This window comes from Pogonomyrmex barbatus, unplaced genomic scaffold (assembly GCF_055798465.1).
Source record: "Pogonomyrmex barbatus isolate J1 unplaced genomic scaffold, ASM5579846v1 scaffold3, whole genome shotgun sequence".
In the NCBI taxonomy this organism is placed as follows: domain Eukaryota; kingdom Metazoa; phylum Arthropoda; class Insecta; order Hymenoptera; family Formicidae; genus Pogonomyrmex; species Pogonomyrmex barbatus.
In genome coordinates this window covers 12,192,923-12,215,843 of record NW_028297127.1, presented here as the reverse complement: position 1 = coordinate 12,215,843, position 22,921 = coordinate 12,192,923, and the positions used below count along the sequence as shown (strand labels likewise).

The 22,921-nt window shown below is 36.8% G+C and overlaps 1 protein-coding gene across 2 annotated transcripts in view; it reads right to left on the bottom strand.

Moving 5' to 3' along the window:
- Positions 1-22,921, bottom strand: part of fng (Fringe glycosyltransferase) — a 91,762-nt gene that overhangs the window by 10,938 nt on the left and 57,903 nt on the right. The window contains exons 6-8 of one of the 2 annotated variants that reach the window (XM_011631898.3): positions 17,380-17,465; positions 2,968-3,133; positions 1,436-1,521 (exon numbers count right to left, since the gene is read on the bottom strand). In XM_011631898.3, coding sequence (XP_011630200.2) covers positions 1,436-1,521; positions 2,968-3,133; positions 17,380-17,465 — 338 coding nt within the window. The other variant, XM_011631899.3, reaches the window with a different exon arrangement.

Here is a 22,921-nt window from a genome sequence, read left to right as displayed (position 1 = left end):
GTATTCATCATATAATATTTAAATTTAATTTTATATTAAATATACTAATTTTTTTAATCAGCTTTCCGTCCTATTATTTTTTTTGCATTGTCTGATTGTCTCATTTTCTGCGTACAGATTACGTGCAAATATTCTTCTTTACTCGCGTCTCAATTATTTTATTTATCAGCTATAGACGAAAAAAAAAGGAACACGATTTATATAATATTTATATAATATTTGCGTTTCACGTAGTCTCGATTATAAATTGCAAATCATTAAATATACAGTAACAGCAACTCGCCTTGATATTTTTCGTCGTTAATATTCATAAATGCGAAATTTTGCTTATTTCTCACTAAATAAAAAGTCTTAGCAGATATTCACGATGCAAAGAAACAAGAAACATTTCTTTCGGTTACTGGAAATAAGATGAGATGATGGAAAGAGAATAAACTCGTAAAAAAATCACAATTATTATGAAGTCAATTAAAACTTACGAGAACATGCCGCTATGTCGTCCTCGTAATTACTCATCTCCCTTTCGTCTTTCACCAGTACCAATTACATGGAAAATATCGCAAGGCAATTCGTGCACATACATTAACGCGAATATAAATTACAAGTGTCTACACTTGACATAACATCACTTCACGAAACGATCATTTACTCACGCGCGCAAACATGAAATTGTTAAAAATAAATCGACAAAAAAACTTTAATTATGTTATCATTATTTTATCATTATCATTATTATAAAGTAGATTTGATTTCATGTATTTCGAAAAATATACATCATTCATAAATAATACAATAAAATTTACAAAAGATATACACTAAAAATTCTAAAATGTCTTCTATGTATATGTATGTGTTTCAACATAGGTACATGATTTCTCTTAATTTTTAATAATTTTTCAAAATTATGCTATATTATAGATATATAAAAATAATAGTATTTTCTTAACCTATATATCATATTTTGATTAACAAACTTATCATAATGCACATTTTGCTTATGATAATATAATCTTTTCCAACTGAAAAACGCCAAAGTTAAGAAAAACTAAATATTCCAACATTTATTTGCAGTATTATAAGACTTCCTTATGGAAACCGCAGAAGGTACCTTAATTTAGTTATTTCTTCTAAAGAATTTCCTACGGCATCCGACCGCGCGGCATTCTACACGAGCATCTCTTACGCGAAGTTAGTAATTATAGAAGTAATTGAAGCTTTGCTAATGCAGCATCGCGTCGCGGAAGATCATGCAAGAAAGTTCAAAAGAAACAAAAAATTATAATACAGACAAAATTTTCTATTGTGAAGAAAAATCGGTTTAAGTACAGTTTTGTTTAAATGGTCAACCAATTTACAAGTTAACTTTCGTCAAACAAACATTCATAATGAAAAAAAAAATGAGATAAAAATATATTAAAATCTGTGACAACATTACCTCTTTGGATCGTCTTTCATATCAAAACCATCAATTTTTAGGATATTCCATTCGTCTCTAGGTCCCTTGGAATAACTAAAAGAGACCTGAAAAAGGTGAAAAAAAAAACTTTGATTCAATAAAAATCATAAAATTTTTCTTCAGCAGAGAATTATATATCACAAATTACATATCACTAATATTATGTTGAATGACATCACTTATCTTTATGCGCGTGTGTACGTATACGCATTTGCGAAATCTGAGACCAAAGCACTGAGTAATGCTGGTCGTGAAAGAAAATACTTTTTGTGCCATCGTTTTGCACGTGTTCAACTCGCCAGTTATACGATCGTTCGCGCACATCGTAATTCGATCTTGACGCATGTATTACAATGCATTAGCACACGAACAATGTAAATAATTCACATTTTCCTTTCACAGTCGCGAATCCACAAGTTAAATGTCTAATATATCAAAATATACAATTATGTTTAAAATTTAGACAGACTTTTATTCAATCTATTCAAATAATTTAATTCGATTAAAAATTTTAATCAGATTTTTAAAATTAAATTAATCTATTTTTTTCTATTATTTCTAGCACATATACGATATGTAATGCTACATAGAAAAAAATGTTAATGCATGGGTCAATTTAATTAATATTTATCAATAGGTCATATATTTCTGTAATTGTTTCTACTAAAGTAGCCTGCGAACTAATAAACGGAAATCGTACGATTAAATAATGGCTATTGTATTTCGTGAAATAAAACAGACAGTGCACTCGAGTGCGCACGTGATCTGATTCATCGTGGGTTTCAAATCATCCTATTATTATTCCATTATTTATCATCATGCTATTTATCATGACTCTTATATGCTCGGAACAGACATTAATTTTGATTATTTATATCTTGCATTAAAACAAATGATTTCTGCGTAGAATTACATAAAGATATTAAAAGTTCTTATCTGATTAAACCAGAAATTTAATTTCTAAATATTTTATTTGGGTAATTTAATATACATACTTATTAATAATATCAATAATAAAATAAAAAGCTTTGTTTAAATCAAACAAAAAAAAATTTTTTATCTTGCTATCAATCTCTAAGATTTTTACATCTCTTTTGATATTTTAATCAATTAGATCATTTTTTTTTCTCTGATATTACTTAATAGTTCTATTTAACTTCTATTTAGAATCAGAATTCTATTAGAGATAACCGAGAACTTTTCTTTCTAAAAGAACTAAGAAATTGTTTGTTTACTGTTTATTTCAGACACAAAGCGGAAATTTAAAAATGACAATACAAAAATTGAATTTCTATTGAAATTTTCTATTCTATCTTCTACTTTAAAATTAAAATAGAATTAAAATTTTGACTTGAGAATTATCCGTAACAATGTGTCTCAGCATCACTCGAATAAAGACTTACATAAAATATAACTTCCATACGTAACTATCAAATGTTGAATTAAAACTTAAACTTCAAATCAAATTGCTACTCCAAAATGTAAAAAAACAAAAAATATATTTAAATTACCTGCTCGCGAAAGGTATCCTTGTTCAGGAACTTCATTGGCTCTAAATGCGAGTGGAACTGTTCTACCACAGTGAGTTGCTTTTTCAACAGATACTCAATAATGTACCCCATTGTTACATCATCTGGCAATCTGATTCTGTCGCCAACGGTGATAAATTTTCCTCCACTGAAAAAAATACAAATGTCACAGATTATTCGTCATCGATTAATTTGTCCAGAAAAGTTTTATTATAGAAATCTACAATCTTGATTAAAAAGCTATCGATTTCATATCCGTTTAAATTATTATAAACCATTTTCAGCGTACCATCGCTTCGCAACGAAATGAACAATAGCCCAATATCTATTTCGTAGCTCCTTACATAATTATGATTATTGCATACAGCAATGATCATTGCACCAACAAACTATTGTTAATATTTGTATTCAATTGTAGGAGAGAATAGTTTGATTTTCGTCTGCATTCAAAGTCCTTCACAAACATAATCTACGTAGATATTAAATGGTAAATGTATGACGAACAACACCAATGCCGACAAAATGGCAGACTAATGATGACTTGGACTTGGCACAACGTGGCCGAAAATCATTGAGTTTCCATATTCAAAATTATTCAATTGGATCTAAAAGTAACAACCAATCACAATCAACTAAGGCACAATTCTTGGACGAATCTAACAGAATTAAACAACTTTATATATAATATCAAAAATTAAATGCAAAAGTTAAAATCAATTACGTTCAGAATCGATGCTTTATTGTTGCTAAATATGATTATTACATTTTCTTTTTTGAATTTTAAAATGATCAAAAATAAAATAAATATATATGAAACGACGGAAGAGACATTAGTGGTCATGTCTGGTACTACTGATATACTGACTGATGACTGCTGCTATCTGATGATGATTGGAGAAACTATCTTTTCCAATATTTAAATACAATCAAAATACAAATTAAAATAAATTTTTTTTATTTTGGGTTTCCAAATCCATTTCTGGATTTTTGATGTTTTTTTTTTAAAGAGTAATTTAAAATATAACAGAAAAATTGATCATAGCTTCAGATAATTCTCGGATTTACTGTAAGTTATCTTTTCATAATATTTAAAAAAAAAATTTTTTAAAAACAAAAAATATTTTATAGCTTCGATTTAATAAATGTCTTATAATTAATGAACTTTATATAATGATTTTTAATTTACGACACAGTATGTACAACGCTGAAGACTCGACCATCGTAAAGCCGATCATAAAATACACATTGTGTAATTATTTTTTTCTCAATAAAATGAGAGAAACGAATTTACAAAATACTAAGGTATTGCTAATAATCGGAATTCTAATCGGAAATCTAATAGCTGTCATACAAGATAGCAAATAATTAATTAGACATCGCCGTTACAAATTTTGTTACTTCGATCAACGATCTTCGTTTAGATGCAATAGTCGTTTAAATATTCATGAATCTAGTTAACGCATTTAATAACTCGTCATCAAAACATTGGTATTTATTTCGTGATAAAATCTTTTCATTTAATTACCTAATAAAATTGAAAATTACAATATTTAAAGTAATTCTTTCCTTGATGCAAATAATTCAATTACCAATATTATTATATAATTTATTCGTTCAACGAAAAAAATTATATCTTTTGTCATAAATGTAATATAATTCTTAGCAATTTTAAAATTATACAACATATATTTAGACAAATATCGCTTTTATGTATACTATATAAAATCCCCATTATAACTTTTCTAATATTCCCATCAACATCAAATAATAACTATTAATTATTAATTTTATTAAAAAGAATATAAAATGCAGAAACAATTTACCGATTATATCGCTCTTTTCGACGTTTAACGACTGCTTAAAAACATATGCTACGAAATAATTACCGACCACTATCAGCGTTGCATATGAAGTAATTAACTCATTCCCACATAGCGCCTCGTGTGTCCATAACGCCCGCAGAAGCACGATGATCCCCCCTCCCAACCCCCTTTGCCAACCCTCTTTCGCGACGGTCGTTCATTCGCGCGCGGCGAATTATGGGAAAAAAGACGGAAACACGTCACGGAACCTCCCGGGACAGGGTTCCCGGCGGGAATAAATTACCGGGCCCTACGCATCACTCCGAAAGTCACGCGATACTGGCTAAGATCCTTAAGTTCTTCGCGTGGCACTCGACACGCATGCACGATTAAGGTCGGCCGGAAATGCGGCGGCAGAATGCCGCTGCCCCAATGCGAAAACCCGCTCACGGGTAAAAGAAAGGGGTGCACGTAAATACGGCAAAGATTGTCGTAAAAAAGAGAACGGTGCACCTCAAAAGGGGAAAAAAAAAGAGTACAGAATAATTGGCTCCACAGCATCACGATAGAGTCGTGAAACGAAATCAATTACCTTAGTGTCCCTTTACTTCTCAGCAATGTTCTACGTTCTACTCTCCGTTATCATAGATAATTATTATAGATTATCACCAATAACAATCCGGCGGGATCGATCATTGCGTACGTGAAGCATTAACGCTCATTCCTCATCGTCATAGTCTTCATTAAGCTCAACATTAATCAAAGCAGACGAACGTTAGAGCGTGGCTATGTTCCGTCCAGGCATCATGCGCGGGTAACGATCACTTCTCACCCAATAACGCGCTCGTTCAACGCGATCGTTACTCGCCCTCTAATGCATTTGCATGGTTGATGAGACTCTTACCACATGGAAGATTAGGCGAAAGGTAATGAGAACACTCGCCGTTTCGTTGCGCATGACGCAAACGCAATTTAATTGCCACGTCGCCAGGACGGCGGTGACGACGACAACCGCGGCAAAAAGATCGGAGACTTTATTATTCGGCTGCATTCCGCTCATGTAGATTAGGTCGAGTAGAAGACCCGCACCTGCTGTTCGTAACTGCTGTTGCTGTTGCGCGATCGCTACCGCTTCTCTGCTTCAAACTGGTCGGTCCGCATTAAAGCCGATCCCCCTTCGCATTTATTAAGCGCGCCTGCCGCTGACACGCGATATGCGGCTGAGGTTGTGCGGATAGTAACGAATTTCCGTCGATTAATCCGTTAATAATCGGCGCCATTAATCGGCACCGATTCACCGATCGAACACTGTCGTCAATGCCGATTATCAACGACGGCGATGACGATAACGACTGATCGCGACAGATCGCGCGTGCATGTATAAACGGGATTTACGCACGGTCGACCGAGAAATTATTTTCGGATTGTGTCGATAACCATCTCATAATGCGAACATCTGGTCTCCATTAAGGAAACATGGAATCCCAACCGTTTATATCGATAATCTCGTTTAGGACATCTCGTTTTAGGAATGCGAGATGCTTTTCATGGCTGTCGTTAAACGTCCAAACGTACAGCATCGAAATTATAGGTGCACCTCGGAGCAGCTCGATTAAGAACATCTCCCTGCAAGTCTCCTGTAACAAGTGGTCGCGATCTGACCGCCGAAAGGGAGACGCCGATTCGCATGAATCGACGGTAATTTCAACGGACGAAGAGTCCGATGGCTGACTGAGGAGCAAGGCGAGAGATGCACGATCCACGACGGACATAAATCGTGCCAATTAGAGGCGACGGCAGGTAGTCACAACTTCGGCGACCAAATCCGTATATCGGCCAGCAAACTTCGCGTGAGAGAAAGGAAGAGAGTGCCAGAGAGTGCCACGTGAAAGAACACGAACGGACAAATGTTTCAAAGGGGCGCCGCCACCGCCGGGTCTCGTAGGTACACGAAAGCCTCTCGGAATGAGACGCACGTTCGGCATGTCGGGAACAAGAAAAGAAGAAATTCCTAAATATAAATACAAGAGCGACTAAATTAGAATTAAAGATTTTCGGTTCACAATTAATAAACGAATATAATTATTATATATATATAACAATGTAACCTCAAGAAACAGGACAAGAATTGAGAAAAAGTCGGATTACAATTCAGATTGAAGTTAATGGATAACGGATTAATAATCAAAAACTGTGATAAATCTCATTGGTAAGAGAGTTAATTCTGCTTGATCAATTTTTTTTTCAATCTATCTGGAACTAGCGAGCTAAGAAACTCTGGCTAACAATAAGCGAAAATGCGGATCGCCGCATTCCCCATTTGTTAGACGATCATCGGATACGTAATCCGACATCTCTCGAGGCCGCTGAATGTACGGAACAGAAATGCGCTTCTTAGGCTAGGTCGTGTACGACCTGCATACATTTGCGATACAACGAGAGCCTCTCGACTGGCAGGACGGGTGGAGGAGAAGAAGGAAAAGAAGGGACTGCAGGTGCGCTCGGCAGGATAAAATAAGGTAACGACGAAATGAAGCACTCGCGATGCGGGATTTACCATGTTGATATAATGCTCTTTGACAGAGGCCCCATCTAGCACCCTTCCGAATAATTTCCCTGGTCGTGGATGTCCTCTAATTAACGATGTCCTTTATCAACGAGATCGAGATTTCGCATGCACTGAGAAAAAAATGCTGTTGAATCGACAACATTAGTCTAATTGGAAATAATTTTGTTAATTCAATGACATATTATTAATGAAACGAAGATCTTGATTATTAAAACAAGAGCATGATATATCGTTTCATTAATAATGTCATTGAATTAACAAAATTATTTCCAATTAGACTATGCTACTGATTCAACAGCATTTTTTTCTCAGCGTGGGAATACAGAAAATGACCGCGTTTGTCATCTGAAAATTATTAATGTGAAAAATTGGACGATCTGCGTCTCCGATAATAAAACGCATTTGTTTCATAACTAATATAATATAATACCTTTATATTTTATAAATAAAATCAATTTAATGTGCATTTTGAGATTGCAACCTGTAACAACCATCAATAATTCGTTCAATCATCAAATTAATATATATTAAAGTATTTTATTTTAATGTAAATTTATATTAAATAGTTTATTTAATCATTTTTATATTACGAGGGTTAAACAACTTTTTTTCAACTGTGTCGTCATCAGCAAAAATCGTGAGGGAAGATTCCTTTCTCGTTCCTTAAAATTTTTATATTTCCATCTGAAGCAGGCAAGTGATATTTAATAAAGAATTAAGAGTCCTCGATTATTAAAAACTTGCTTCGTGAATCCCGCAAATACCTTAGTGAGCAGATTGAGAGAATCATCCCGGCCGGTTTTGTCGAAACTCTCTGCCCAATATTCTCATGCTTTGCGGCGAGATAACTTGCCGAAAGTCCCGGTGCCGACCATCCAATTAACGGCGATCCTGTTCTACGCAAAGCGCTCGGAAATAGCGTGTTTAATTAACGTTTTCCAGTACCCCAGGATTGCAACCGCCCTAGACATATAGCTGAAAAAGAGAGCGAGAGAAAAAAAGCCCGAAAAGAAGGGAGGAGAGAGCGAGAGAGGAACGAAGAGGGCTAGAGGAATCGCACTCATTAGCGAATACCATTGGCGGATTCTCGAATTCGTCTGCGCCTGTCGTACCCGCCGTTTCTACCGTGGTCACCGGGTCCTTTTTAATTGGGCAGATTAGTCCCGAATTCGTGTACACACACCCGCTCCCACCCCGTCGTTCGTCACCCGCCGTCCTTTCGGCACACCGTCGCCACGGGAATATCGGTCTCGTTAAAATACCTGGCGGCAAACGAAATCGAATTTTCGAGGTTATAAGGAAAAAGAATCGGGGACGTGGAGGGATGAGAGGTTTGCCTCCTTGGAAATGCGTCCTTGATGCTTTTCGTCGTTGTTTGTCCGACGGCAAGAGACACGGACACGCAACGCCAAACAAGTTCGAAGAAGAACCCTCCTGCTGATTATCGTTCCGTCACCCCGTGATTTAAAAATTTATGTCTGTTGACGTTACTTTCTTCTCTATGGAATAAGGAAATAATGCCTGACATTAAATAATTAATGTCGCAGCATCATAGATATATTCCCATTTACTCATTTTCTCTTTATGTGATCAATATTTCATTATCAACTTAGGAAAAAAAAATATTGATCTAGCGGGACTAACACATTCAATTAGAAATTAAATTTAGATTTATGATATAATCAGATATTAATTCTGACTTCCAATTTCTATCGCTTCAGTCCTAAATTTATTGCTCGCATATATTAGTAGAAAATTAATATATCAAAATTGGAAGCATTGATTTATTACTATGTATTAGTTCCCATCGACTCTAAAAAAGAAACAACATTCAAAAAATTACCAAAAGACGATAGATCAAAAAAAGTTTTGATCTATAATATTCGTTATTGGGTCTATAATGATTTTCCGATAATTAAAAAGAGATTAGAACGTCAATAAATTTCATACTGTCTGGATACTATCATTGTAATTTACAGATGCGATTTGCGTATCGGATATAAGTTAAAAACAGTATATTCCTGACATCGGCGGCATGTTCATACGTACAAACTTGTTGTTGCGAGTAAAGGATTTATGTCCCCGTGTCTTTCTGCTACATCGCCTTATTCGTTTCAACTCGCAAAATGGTACTTGTCACTGGTTGAAAGAACACTTTATTGATCGTCAAATATGCGTACCCGTATATATAAGCGCGTGTCGTCGATCGAATAAAGTAAATTTATAAAGCTCTTAGTTTGTGCTTTATAGCTCACGCTATCAAATACGATTGACATCGATTTTAATTTCGGTTGCTTTTATATATATATATATATATATATATATATATATATGTATATCATGCTCTTATAGATATTAATGCTCTTATAGATATTATTTATAATACCGAATCAAGTTAGAAGAATGCTATTTAAATCTGCAATTATTAATATGCAATTATATTACTCTTTTAATTTTAATTAATGCAAAGAGAAGACTTTTTACTTAAAATATCATAGCAAATAAAGCAGAGATTATCAAATTTAAATTTAAATATATACAATTTAAATATATCCTAAAATTACTGAAAGTTTGTTTAACTATAAATAGCCAATCTCAATTCAAATCAACCTCAATTTTACCTCGGACAATATTAATAGTTTTTAAATAATCGCTGATTTAAAAAAAAAAAAAAAAAAACAGATTAAAAGTAAAGAAATAGAAAATCTATATCGGGTATCAAAATCATAATTTTAAATTGATATAATACTAACATAAAATTTCGATTTAAAATAAGATTGATAACATTAATAAAAATTCAATCATTCAATCATTTACTTCTTATGCAAATAATGAGATTAAGCTTTAAGACATCGCGTGCAACTTCATCGATTCATTATCCAGTCTGAGATGGGAGAAAGGTAAAGTGTAGTCACCGACCGATCGTGGAAATACACGTCGTGTATCGTTTCGCAATTGAATCGATATCGATCGAAGTGGACGGTGCACGAAGTATCGAGCAATAAAACACAGCGGCAGCTGTGAGTTTAACGTGGAATTGAGATGTATGCACACGTACACGCGTGTGTCTGTACGTATGGACGTGCACATAAAGCACAATTCTCGATATATTCTTACAATTTAACTGCAAACTCTCTTATCTTAATGCTCGAGCTAAAAAAAAATCATATTACATTTAATAAATCAATATTTACATTACATTAACAATTTAATTACAACAAGAGTTAAGTTCAATAAAATTTTTACAAAGAATAATTCAACTTTAATTCATAAACTACAAAACACGGTTTCCGCCTATGCAATAAAATGTATATCATAATATAGTTCAAGTTAATCTATGGAACACTCTACACGCTTCAGAGAACAAGACACAGAAAACAGAAGGGTCGGTGTGGTCGCTGTAGTTTTCGACCTATAGATCACCGCAAACCCCAACTGCATACATACACTTATATATATATGTATAGGAATGCCCAAATTGGTTTCACGAGCCGCGGGCTGATAGATGTATGCGTGGCAATCGCGCCGATGGTAGAAAGGAATCCAATTAGGCAAGCAATAAGGGAATCGAAGAGATCCTCAGACGCGAGCTTCGTCGAATCTCTCCGATTCCCCTCTTCTCTCTCTCTCTCTCTCTCTCTCTCTCTCCCCCTCTCTCTCTCAGAGTCCTCTCGGTTCGACGATTCTTTTTTTTCGTTTCTCACTGACCGCGGAATTATTCCGACACGTTTATTATCGGGACTTTCGACCGGACCGGACTGAAATCCGTGGGACGATTTTAATTCGTTAGTCTCGATAAGATTAAATGTCTCCAATTTACAGCGGAAACAAAATCCCACAATTTTATGGGCTCTGCAGCAATTAAAAATCTGGTAGAGAAAATTGCTTTAAAATTTTGTATATATTCTTTAATTGTAATAATAATGTCTCTTTTTAATAATTATAATAAATTAATAAGCAATCGAAATAAATAATGATATTAAAGAAAAATTTTTCGACTTCATTTTCTTGATTCTTTGAGCTTCACCCTCCTTTTTCTTATTTCTTATTTGTGTAACTTCGACGACACGTTTATCACGAACAGAGAAGGAAATGCCATGCATTCCTGGTTCGTAACCTGATTATGATAAGAAAGCAAAAAATAATGTAAGAAGGCAACTTGAACGTCTGCTGTCCGCATTACATACGGGTAAAATCTCTCTCTTAAAAGGGAATTCGTGATAAATCATAAAATCCTCTTTGCCTTGTATTTTTCTTAGCATAAAACATAAGATTTTACTTAAGCATATATCTCTGCATCTAAAATAACATCACCTTTTTTTTAAAAAAAACCTAATGCAAAGAACACACTTTCATTATACAATTTCTTTTTTATAATATAAATAAATTTACATGTGCCTAACTCAATAAATATAGCATGTAATAAATATTAAAAACAATTACAGACTAAATTAATTTTCTACAATTGATATTCACTTATGAGTATTCATCCAACCGTTTTATGTACAAATTATACAAGTTTAATAAAGATAATAAATTTAGATTGTAATCAAAAACGCAATCGAAGCACAAGTTAAATTTTCAACATTTTGTACGTTTTATGCAGCACGTCGATTTAAATTTGCATCTCTTTTGAAATTCGTAATTCGAAACCGGATCTACAGCGTGCAAATTAGGCGGCAAATTGCGACTTCTGTAATTCCCGAATCTGATTCTGCGTGTCATCGCCGGGAGAAATCTCCAAAGATTCAACAAAGTAACCGTTTACGATCGAGCCGGAATCCAACGTATCAAAGGAGGAAGCCGTCGGCGAGCGAGACTAAGCGTTCACTCGCAGGTGTACACCTTCAGGTTTTTAAGGGCAATAAAAATGCTCGACGAACAGGTATGCACAAGTATCGTACAAAACTAAAAAAAAGAAGCCAAAAACGGGAAAAAAAAAGTGCGAAGTGGTGAAGTCAACAGGTAGAGAAAACATGATCTTACATGATCTTTTTGCAAACTACCGTATGAATCGAAAATCGAATGTCGCAAAACGGAAAATAAAATCGAGATAATTTCAATAATTTATTTTTTACAATAATTTTAGAATAATATAGAAAAATGCTGCTTTATTGTTGCGTTACTTTTTTTCTTGAAAACTATTATCAACGTGATTTATAAGAATTTCTAAAGCAGCGAGATCTCAGCTGCTCATCGTGATTACACCGGTTTCAATGCTTGCTGAAGGATGTTGATGTTTCAGTTGCGCTTCGATTTTTATTACGTCTCATCCGTGCAATTTTCCTCGGTACGTTAATGTTATAATCGATAGGTGCACAGATCGTAAAGTTTACGGACGGTAGAAAGAAGACAGTTCTTAGTTCCTTGCTCTTATTCTCCTATAATTTCTGATGAGAAGATAAAGTACGCAAACGAGAAGGCGAGCAGTAAGAAATAGTAAGATGAAAAGTACAAATTAGAATCTATAATATATACATAAAATATTTTGGAAATATTGATTCTTTTTCTCTCAATTCTACAGACATTTACATGAAATTAGGAAGCAAACTTTTTTTTTTTATCAAACATTTAATGGAACCCGATTATAAATTGTAAGCTTTTATTATTAAAACTTATATCTTAATGTTGCATAAAATCTGATATTATATCAAATTTCTATAAGAAATATATATATATATATATATATATATAAAGTTAAAATAAAAGAGATTGAAAAAAATGCAAGCTTTTGTTCATTATTTACATATATCTCTTTAAAGTTTACGAGATAAGATCCTCCGATTTTATGTTATATTAAATGACTCCATAACTAAGCTTCAGTATTAAAATTTACTTCCTAAGTTATCGTCCAAGATATGATATAACGACACCCATTGGTTCTCCTACAGCTTCGAAAATATCGAGCACGCAGCTAACTGGAACTGGTTCATAGAAACATCGCGCAGCGTTTATCGTCTCCTTACGCTCTAATCTCTCTTATTTATTACCCTCTTCCTCCTTCAGCCTCTTTCCGCGTGCGCACTCTACAAGCTAACAAGGAAATGATGTAAATATAGGTATATATACACATAAGAGAACGGGCGGCATACGCAACGTGCTCCATGCATGCCTTCCTGCTGCATTTTCTTGCAGCTGCACGTGGGTGGTAATCAACCCGTTCGTCTCGCCAGTTCCTATTGTAATGAACGGCGGCTTCTTTCGTCCGCCGTTAATTAAGATCCATTTCCGCGGGAGCCACGAGATAACTGACTATTTCTCTTCGTTGCTCGATTAATGGTTAACACAACGACGGAAATTCGCTCCGCAAATTCAGATTTATCGCATCTTCTCGATAGAGATTGAAACCAATGTAATTACGGTAAGCTCAAATTCCGCGCACGCAAATAAACTTCATGGAAATTATTTAATTAAACATGCTCAATCGAAACAATAGCAGTAAAAATCCGCAAGATATACTGTTCATAAGACTGTTTCTACCATCGGTTATAAAAAATCACTTCAATTTCTGCTTTACGTTAAAGAAGAATCATATGAAAATTTAAACGAAAGTATGACATGAAAAAAGAAATAATTCGTTGCCAATATAACATTTTATCAAATTTACTTACCAATTCATTGTATTAAATGTCATTTAATATTTTTTTTTTTACAGAATAAGAAAAATAACGTAGAAGTTGAAATTTGTATTGAGTACTTTCGCAACTATTTAATTTTCGTCAAAATAAAAAGAAAAGAATGTACATACGTCTGATACTTATAGAATCAATCATTGTCATCTTCTCAGAAATAATAAATTGTATTTCTACTGATCATTTAATTTTAGCCGTTTATATGTATCTTATTACCGGCATCAACCCTATAATAAAGTAAAGAAATGATAGGAGTGGAACTAACAGTAACTCAGAAGTAATGAGTGGAACGTCCACTAGGATCTTCAGGTGGATCTTATAACGAACGTGAGAACTCGTTGAAGTCGAAGGACAACTTGCTCGGCCGACCACGATAATTGATCGTACAAGAAATAGTATATCTGAAAGCATACAGCAGTCCGATCTCCGAAAAGCATGTCTAATGAACCACGGAATAAATAGAGATTAAATAATTGGATGATTGAAGACAAGATTATCATAAGAATTACAGCATTGTCCCTTCATAGATTAATAATACATCAAACAAAAAACAACTTTGTAGATAAATATTTTCAAAATCTTTAATAATTTGTAGCGTATTAATGGCATTTGACTTGATGGTAAAAATAAAAGAGAAAAAAAAAAGAGAGAGAAAACAAATTTTCGAGCACGTGAGAGCATAAGCCGATTTACTGATATTTTTATTTCAAAAATTCCCAAAGGAGATTCGAAATGATAGAAAAATAGAAAAGAATGAAACGAGAATAATTGTATCATGAGCTCTCAACTAAATAACAAAAAAAAGCTAAAAGCTAAAAGCGGTTTTCCTTCTTCCTGGCCTGTCAACAACGAAATAAAATCCTAAATAGCCGTCGGCTGGAAGAAAAGCACGTGAAAAAGTGCTGAAAGCGCTTTTTCTCTCGAGTGGCTTGGATGAAGAATGTTCACCCGTGCAAAATGAAAAGTGGCAGCGTGATATCTGTTACCATCTTAAGTGCGAAAGAGCATAGCACATCTTAAGCGGAATAAATTAAAACGTATAAATGTAATTGTACCATTCTCTCGGGAAGGAAGACAAGTGGGATTACCGGCTGTACTTACTGTCGCCTCGGTATCACTCCGACGTCTGAAATAATGTAAAAGTAAAACGTAAAGTGCGGCTGTAGAGGATGTAGAAAGCCCGAAATGGTCGGTAAACTTGTCCGAGCATCATCGCGAGAGTATCCCGTTCGCGCGAGGAAGCGCGGAAAAATGCATGGAAATTTCATGGAATAATTCACGCGCGAGTGGTAACAAAATTTTACCTCTTCTCGCAGCTACCGCAAGCAATCTTCGGAGCGAAAAAAGCGAGATCATTATTGTCCCTCTCTTAATTTCCAGCAAAAAAAAAAAAAAAAGAAAATATAAAATTACCGCGATAAGCATAAATTGCGAATATGTCATCGACATTTAATTGCGATAAATCGTAGAAGCAGATAAAACGTAATGTCGCCGTGGATTACGTCCGGCAAAAATAAAATGGTGTCGACGAGAGTCTGCTCTGAATGAGAAAGCCGTTTGATGCACTTGCCTCGTTTTCCTCCCCCGGTCCCCGTCTATTCGCATCGCTACGCGAAACGAACGAGTGTATCGGGAGGCAGGATAATGTCGGGACCGTGTATATCGCAGAATGAACGGAACAGCGTGACGAAGCTAGAGTGGGGGAAAAAAAAAAAAAAAAAAAAAAAAGACCGAGAAGAAGGAGGGACAACTAATTCGCAAGCCCTCCCAGGTGCCGGGCTTTTTTGTCAGGCCATCCTCGCTCATCCTCGCGTTCATTCTACTACCGAATCCGTATAAGGAGTCCGAGAATGAGCGGAAGGAAAAGAAAAAGAAAAGGGAAGGAGGAGGCATCGTAAGTTTTGAAATGGCTTGTAAATTAAATCGATCAAATCTCCGATCAAATAGAGGGGGATCGCGAAATTTAAGCTTCGGATTTACGATAATAGGACACAGAACGCGGTCACCGCGTTGCGAAAAACTGGATCGAACCACATGGCCCTCTATTTTTACACCGTTAATAGCAACAAACGGTCGACGGGTGCGCGCGTGACGGTGACGATATCGAGAGCTGAGGATAAACAATTGGCCACTGTTGGCGCCATAAACGGTGATTTACGACTGACACGAGTGCGCGAACGCTCTCGACCTTCCATCCGTTCTCCATCGGTGCGCGATCATCATCTTGATAATCACGCACGAAGCGTATGAAAATCGTACGTGCTAACCGCGATACTTATCGAGGTGTATTTATCGAGGGCAACATCGATAATACCGGACGTCCTCCGACGTCATTACGATCGTTACGATTCTCGTAATGATCGATGATATTTTTTTATTTCTATCGCCGCACTTCCACGCTTCGGTGATCAGCGCGCGGTTTTCCGCAAAGCCGCATTACGACTTTTACGAGAGAAACTTCTGCAATTATCAGCTGTAACGTTCGCATCAACGTTCGTAATAGATACCACCGATCGAAGAAAGAGTGACTAGGCGAAGCCGTCGGCGTTATTTAATCCTCCGCAGGTAGAAACGCGCGAGGTAGATGGATAGCGTACAGAAAAAGAGATGAGATAGTAATTCGGAGGGACACGATCGTTAATATGCATTTTCACGTTACATTAAATCCTGAAAGAACTACCGCGATGTGCGGCGGTAACACGTGTCACACGTGTCATGCGTGACTAATCGCATTCTATGGAGATTTCTATTGTACGATAAAAAAACGCACCTGCCGCTGAGAGACTTAAGAAAGGAAGATCGTAAGTTGATTTGGTCAGACTGGTGATCAGTCATCTCGCACAGCGATTGTAAGATAGTATCCTGATGTCCCTCAACAAGATAAAGTAATTATTATATTATTAAGCAATTATTATACGGATAATTAACGTTACATATAATTATAATATGTAAATTTTTTGATTACCAAAATAAAATTTAAGTTTTAAAATGCATTAAGAATTTTTTTAGATTCCGATTGCAACGTAATTTTGGCTTTAAACGAGACTCAAATTTGTGCCTGTCTTTGTTCATTTAAGAAAGAAAGATAAAGGCAGATACGTTGGTCCACAATAAGTATTTAATCTTTAAGTTGTAAGAAATTGACCGATCATAGTCGATTATTCTTTTTCATATTCGATTATAATTGGTCAATTTCTTACTTTTTAAAGCTTAAATCACCTATCGTGGACCGACAATTACATGTCTCGCTTAAAGCCAGAATAACATTGATGCGACCGGGCCTTAGCGTCATATCATCTTGATTTTATTCTTTAGCGCGACAAAATAAATAGCAGTGAAATGGAATGGCTCGCTTTTCGCACGAGATAAAAGTGGAAATGGAGAAACTCACCCGGCTACCGGAGTCATCTTCAATGCTAATGCTCGACTGATGCAAAATCCGGCGCCGCCCGTGGCGAACCAAAATTTCACCTTTTGCTGAAACAGAAAGGAAAACGAGTTAGTGATTCAAATTCGACGGAGATCGCGGGAGCCGCCGCTGTAATTATACGATACATTTTACGATTCGAGATCGGATCGAGTGATCGATCGTCGTTGGCGCGCACCGACCGCGCTCGACGGCCGTTATTAACCGATTAACGGTGAATGACTAGCTTGATGAGAATTAGGAACCGGGATAGATTACATCTTGACGTATCATCGGATGTCACGCTACTTCGGAGGAACAAATTACGACGGAGCTATGATATTTCGGGGAGCTACGTTCCGTCAAGGGATTCCGCTTTCGACTTTTGCGCTTCGGAGAGTTCACGGAATTGACTACCGCTTCGAACAACCAATTGTGTAATTTAACTGACGATTAAGCCGATAAAGATAAATAATGAAATACAAAAGTTTATTGAGATGTGGGCACAGTGACGTAAAAGTGATAGTTGAAAAAATATACACGACGGTTATTCGCTGTCCGATCGGTCTTTTTCTCTGACCTGAAAACTTTGCTCCAGGAAACATTCTCCTGTACACGATAGACATATACGCGCGCACGCACACACGCGCGCGCACACACACACACACACGCGCGCGCGCGCGCGCGCGCGTGCACGGATACGTGCGCGCGAGTGCGAAAACACAACGAGCCGAGGTACGAGCGATTTCTGACCGATTGCCGTGGCTGCAGGCTATTAAAGCCGGACTTCTAGACGGTCTAAGCGCAATCCATGCCGACCGATAGTATCTCAATACCGGTACAGGCCTGTAGAATCGTGCGGTACGCCTTTTCTCGAAGGCGTGGTACACGAGCGTGGTCCACGAGCCACAGCCGCACACGTGCGTGCGCAACGCGTTCGCAGATAAAACTGTCACGAGTTTTTGTTTGTCTTCCAAGAGGATCGTGAATCGAAGTTTATCTGTACTCGTCATGCATGAAGGAACAATTTAGCGGGGAGCGAGATACCGAAGCAGATCTCACAATGCGAATCGCACGCTAAATTTAATCAATTAAATATATAAAAAAACAAGTTCCAGAGATAATTATCGATAAATTACCGCCTGATAAATTAACGATCCATCATATAAATTTCGTTGTGCGTCCATTAATTAAAATACTCATTTTCATAGAAATATTTGTACATTCTTGTAAAAAAAAAAAAAAAAAAAAAAAAAAAAAATCATCGATTAAATCGATCAAAAAATTTGTCTACACAACGCTCGCTTATTCTACGATAATTCAGAATAATCATTTGCACAGAAATTGCCCGAGATATCTCATTTTTTCTAGATTCAGAATATAATGTGCTATACTTTGAGCTCACAAAAAATGCCGCAAACTATTTGAGATAATCTACGGCCGTCGATGTTATCTTGGCATCGGACACGATACCGGCGTGCTCCTTTCCTCCGACTGGGTGTGGTGGAGTGTGGATGGCAGCAGAACGGCCACCACGGATATATCGTACGAGCGCACGTACCAAGTATATACGTGCATATACCTCGCGATATATCTGTAAGGTCAGCTGACAAAGCGATCGGCACGGCGTTACCGTTATGCATGTACAGCATACCTACGCCCAAGACGAGAGCGTGCGCGCGCGCGTAATGGTATAATCGCCCTCTTGCACTTTGAGGATCTATAATTTCGTTCCGCTGTGCAAGTAATAAGATGGCTAGTAAAGACCTACTGGACCGAATGACATGGCAGAAATTGCAACGATAGTATCGCGCCTTGCCGCGCCTATCTGCGATTTGCGCATCGCTACAATTTGCACATCGCTGCGATTTGCGCGACTCCGATTCGCCCCGATATTCTTCCCTTTCGCGACTCCGATTGCCAATGCTCTCTAGATACCGGATCACTGACCTCATTTTAACAGCGAAATTCACCGACCGATCCCTTCTGCGATATCAATCTTTTCTACGGTAATTTCTAGTCTTGTCAATGCTATGCAATTAACTTCGAGCGGACTATAAAAAAAGAGTATTTATTACTTTCTAATACAAAATGGTCTTTTCAATCACTTTCGGATTAATCTCACACATAAAAACACGTTTCATTTTTTTCTTCAATAAAATATTTATTCTCGTTGTACAAATATCGTTGTAAAAACCTTCATTCCTATAACTTTATTTAAAAAAGATCAGTATATTTCATTTACAAATGTTACAAAAAAATTATCTCATTCGGTATTCAAAACTATTTTCTCTCTCTCTCTCTCTCTCTCTCTCTCTCTCTCTCTCTCTCTTTTCCTCTCTTCTTCTCTTCTTTTCCTATACTAATATCACTCGCTTTATGAAGGTATCGAGCGACAGATGCCAAAAAGAAGAGAGACAGGAGACCAGACAGGACCTCACCGACGCGTTAGATATACACGCGCGATAGTGGTAGCCCGAGATAGTATCGAAGCTTTTACAAGAAGGAAGCTTATTCTTTATTTCTCTCTTTTGAGTCCATTTGAATAACACAACATCGTGTTGCGAGCGTGCGGAGTCACGAGAGAAGCCACTGGCGCGACCCAGGACGCGAGAATTCTGAGATCGCCCGTGAACCCGTTCTTATTGTTACGAGGGAACGTGCACGAAGTATGGGGAACGACAGCGGGTTCGAAACCGACGATTTCTCGCGAAACGATGTTCTACGCAATCCCATCTACGTCTCCCGCTGTGTACATATCGCATATTCCTTCTATGCAACCTGGCGCCATTCCTCAAATTTTTCTTTTCAGCTACCGCATGCCAAAGCTCGCTTTCCCCAAGCAATATATGTTCAAGAATTAATTTATAGCCATACATAATTAAATGTGACAGATTCTCATAATTTTCGAAACAAAAAGTTCTTCTTTCAACAAAATTTAGAAAAATTACACATCTTAATTTATAATATAGTATAAAATTGCGGGAATATTATTGAGTGATAATATAAGTGATAATTGAGATGATTTCGATATAACAATGTAGATAAAAATAATAATATGTAAAAAGAAAAAAATCGATACCATTACACGTTATTTTCAGCTTTTTCCTGTAGGCAATAACGATACTCGCAAAAATAAAAGAGATAATGCATTTCAGAATCACTTGAAAATAACGTATGTAACATTTGCCACAGCGACAAAATCCACGGATAATAAAATAGGAAGCTCGGATGACAATGGAACGTTCAGTTTTCCGATCAGCACCTGTTACGTCTCGCGCAATTCGACGAGGCAATCAGCCAGTAATTTTAATTATCGCGCGCGTATTTACGACTGGTAATCGCTCGATCTCGGATGCGGCAATCTCGGGGGCATCGCGCAAGGCATCGTCAGTAACGAAGGAATTTACCGATCGGCGGCCAAGATTATGCCGGTGCTCCTCTGACTAATTACATTTCTAACCCGGGACGAGGGCACGTCGCGGAGGGAATAGCATACGCGAGTAAAGGCCGCACGTTTCTATATCCAATTATGTACGGACGATTGGCAGCGGGCTCGTAGATACGCTCCGCGACCGGATTGGCCTTCCTCGACCTGTTATCGTCCAGCCGGATAGGAATTATTCCGATTCATGCTTTCCATCTAATAACTATCTATATCCCGAAACTTCGCGATCGTTTCCGATATAATCAAGTTTTTCACGTTTTTCAAACCTATTATTTTCTTCACCGATACGGTGCAATTAATCGACGAAAGCAGATTAGTTCTTCGGCTATCTATAAGGCATATTATGATTATCATTATATTAAGTATGTAATAGAACAAAAAAAGTAAAGTTTACATAAAGAAAATTACTCACTTTGTAATCTTCTCTGCGAAATAATTGTATACCAGATACACAACGGATAAATTCAAAATTTATTTAATAATTATTAGATGCTTATTGTAATTCAAACGTCGGAATGCTGACTGACCGCTATTTAAAAAGAAAAAAAAAAAAAAAGAAAGTTGTAATCGGTTATTTTAGAACGAATGCTTCGTTCTCGAGGTCGTAAAAGCGAGGCTGAGTGACACGGCGAGTAATATCTGAGGGGTAATATCTCGAGTAATATCTAGAGGGTACGTGTGGTTGCTCGGTATATTAGGACTAATGAACAGATTCGAAGCACTGATATCATCCCACAAACGGCAGATGTGCGAGGCTACGTACTAAGAAATTCACCGCATCCGTATCGCGATATGAGAGAGAGAGAGAGAGAGAGAGAGGAGCAAAGGAAATTCCAATCCTCTCATGTCAATAAAAATTTGATACTGCAATAAAGTTAATGCATTCTTCTCGACTCTTTTTCAAAAATCCTTTCCAGCGAACACTGCAACAATTTCCCTCGCGTTGCACGTGTGCGCGTACGTGTGCTTGTTGTGATTGATCGTGTAAGTTTTTCGAGAGACGGCGAGATGCAAATCTAATTAAATTACCATGAAACAACGTTCGATCTTTTGGACTCGCGCTTATTTTTCTCGCGCGCTATCTCGTTTTGAACGCACCGGCCGCGTTTTGCCCGCGCCGCAAGACCAACGGCTGACGATTTGTATGTACAGTCATCCGCACTTCCATGTAGATTTATCAACGTGGCTATCTACTGTCTGGGCAGGAAGTCGCTCTTGCTCTTGTTTCGAATCCGCTCGAGCGTGTCCCGCGGCATACAAACGCAACGCGGCGAGCGCACCGCCGACGGAGTCGCCGCGCATTGATATTTCCATAAATTCTTCGCGTTTTTCAATCTCAAACAATATCGTATTTAACCGGAGCGAATAAATCTGCACAGATTCTTCTTTCAAGAAGAACGTTTCGAGATAAACCCTGTTTTGCACGATAAATTTATGAAAACACAAGCATAAATAGCAACTTTCAAAAATATAAAGAGCAAGATAGTGTCCTTTGAATAAACATACGACGTGTACGTTATATGTCTCGAAAAAATAGTAATTAATCATTTTCCGATAATCTTCCTAGATTTGAAATTCTCGAACAAATAATTGATGAAATCGTACGACAGCGTTAAGCATCGCCTTCGAGTTTCCTGGGCAAGCGGACGACAGGATAAAGTCCCTCGAGAGATGTAAAAGGGACGAGTGCGTTCCTAAAGCCGCCGCAAGTGGAATCCACTTTGCGATCCTCGACCAACCCCTCGAGGATCCGAGGAGCACGTGCACATGCAAATATTGATAGGTTCCCAAACAAGGCTGCAGACCAGTTTTTTTAAATGAATAAACCAGTAAAGTAAGCACGACGCCGCTCCTAGAAATATCTCGCTTAGATCTTACTTCACGACTCATGGTGCAGTTTAATTTTACACGAATTATCGAACGTCTTCATCAAATTTCCAAACAAAAAAGAAAAGAAAAATAATTAATAATTATCATTATAAAGTACATTTGATCAATGCGATTTATTATACTATACGAAATTAAAAGTATCAAGTACCCTTCGTCGAACATAGCGCGGTAATATCAACGCAATTAGCG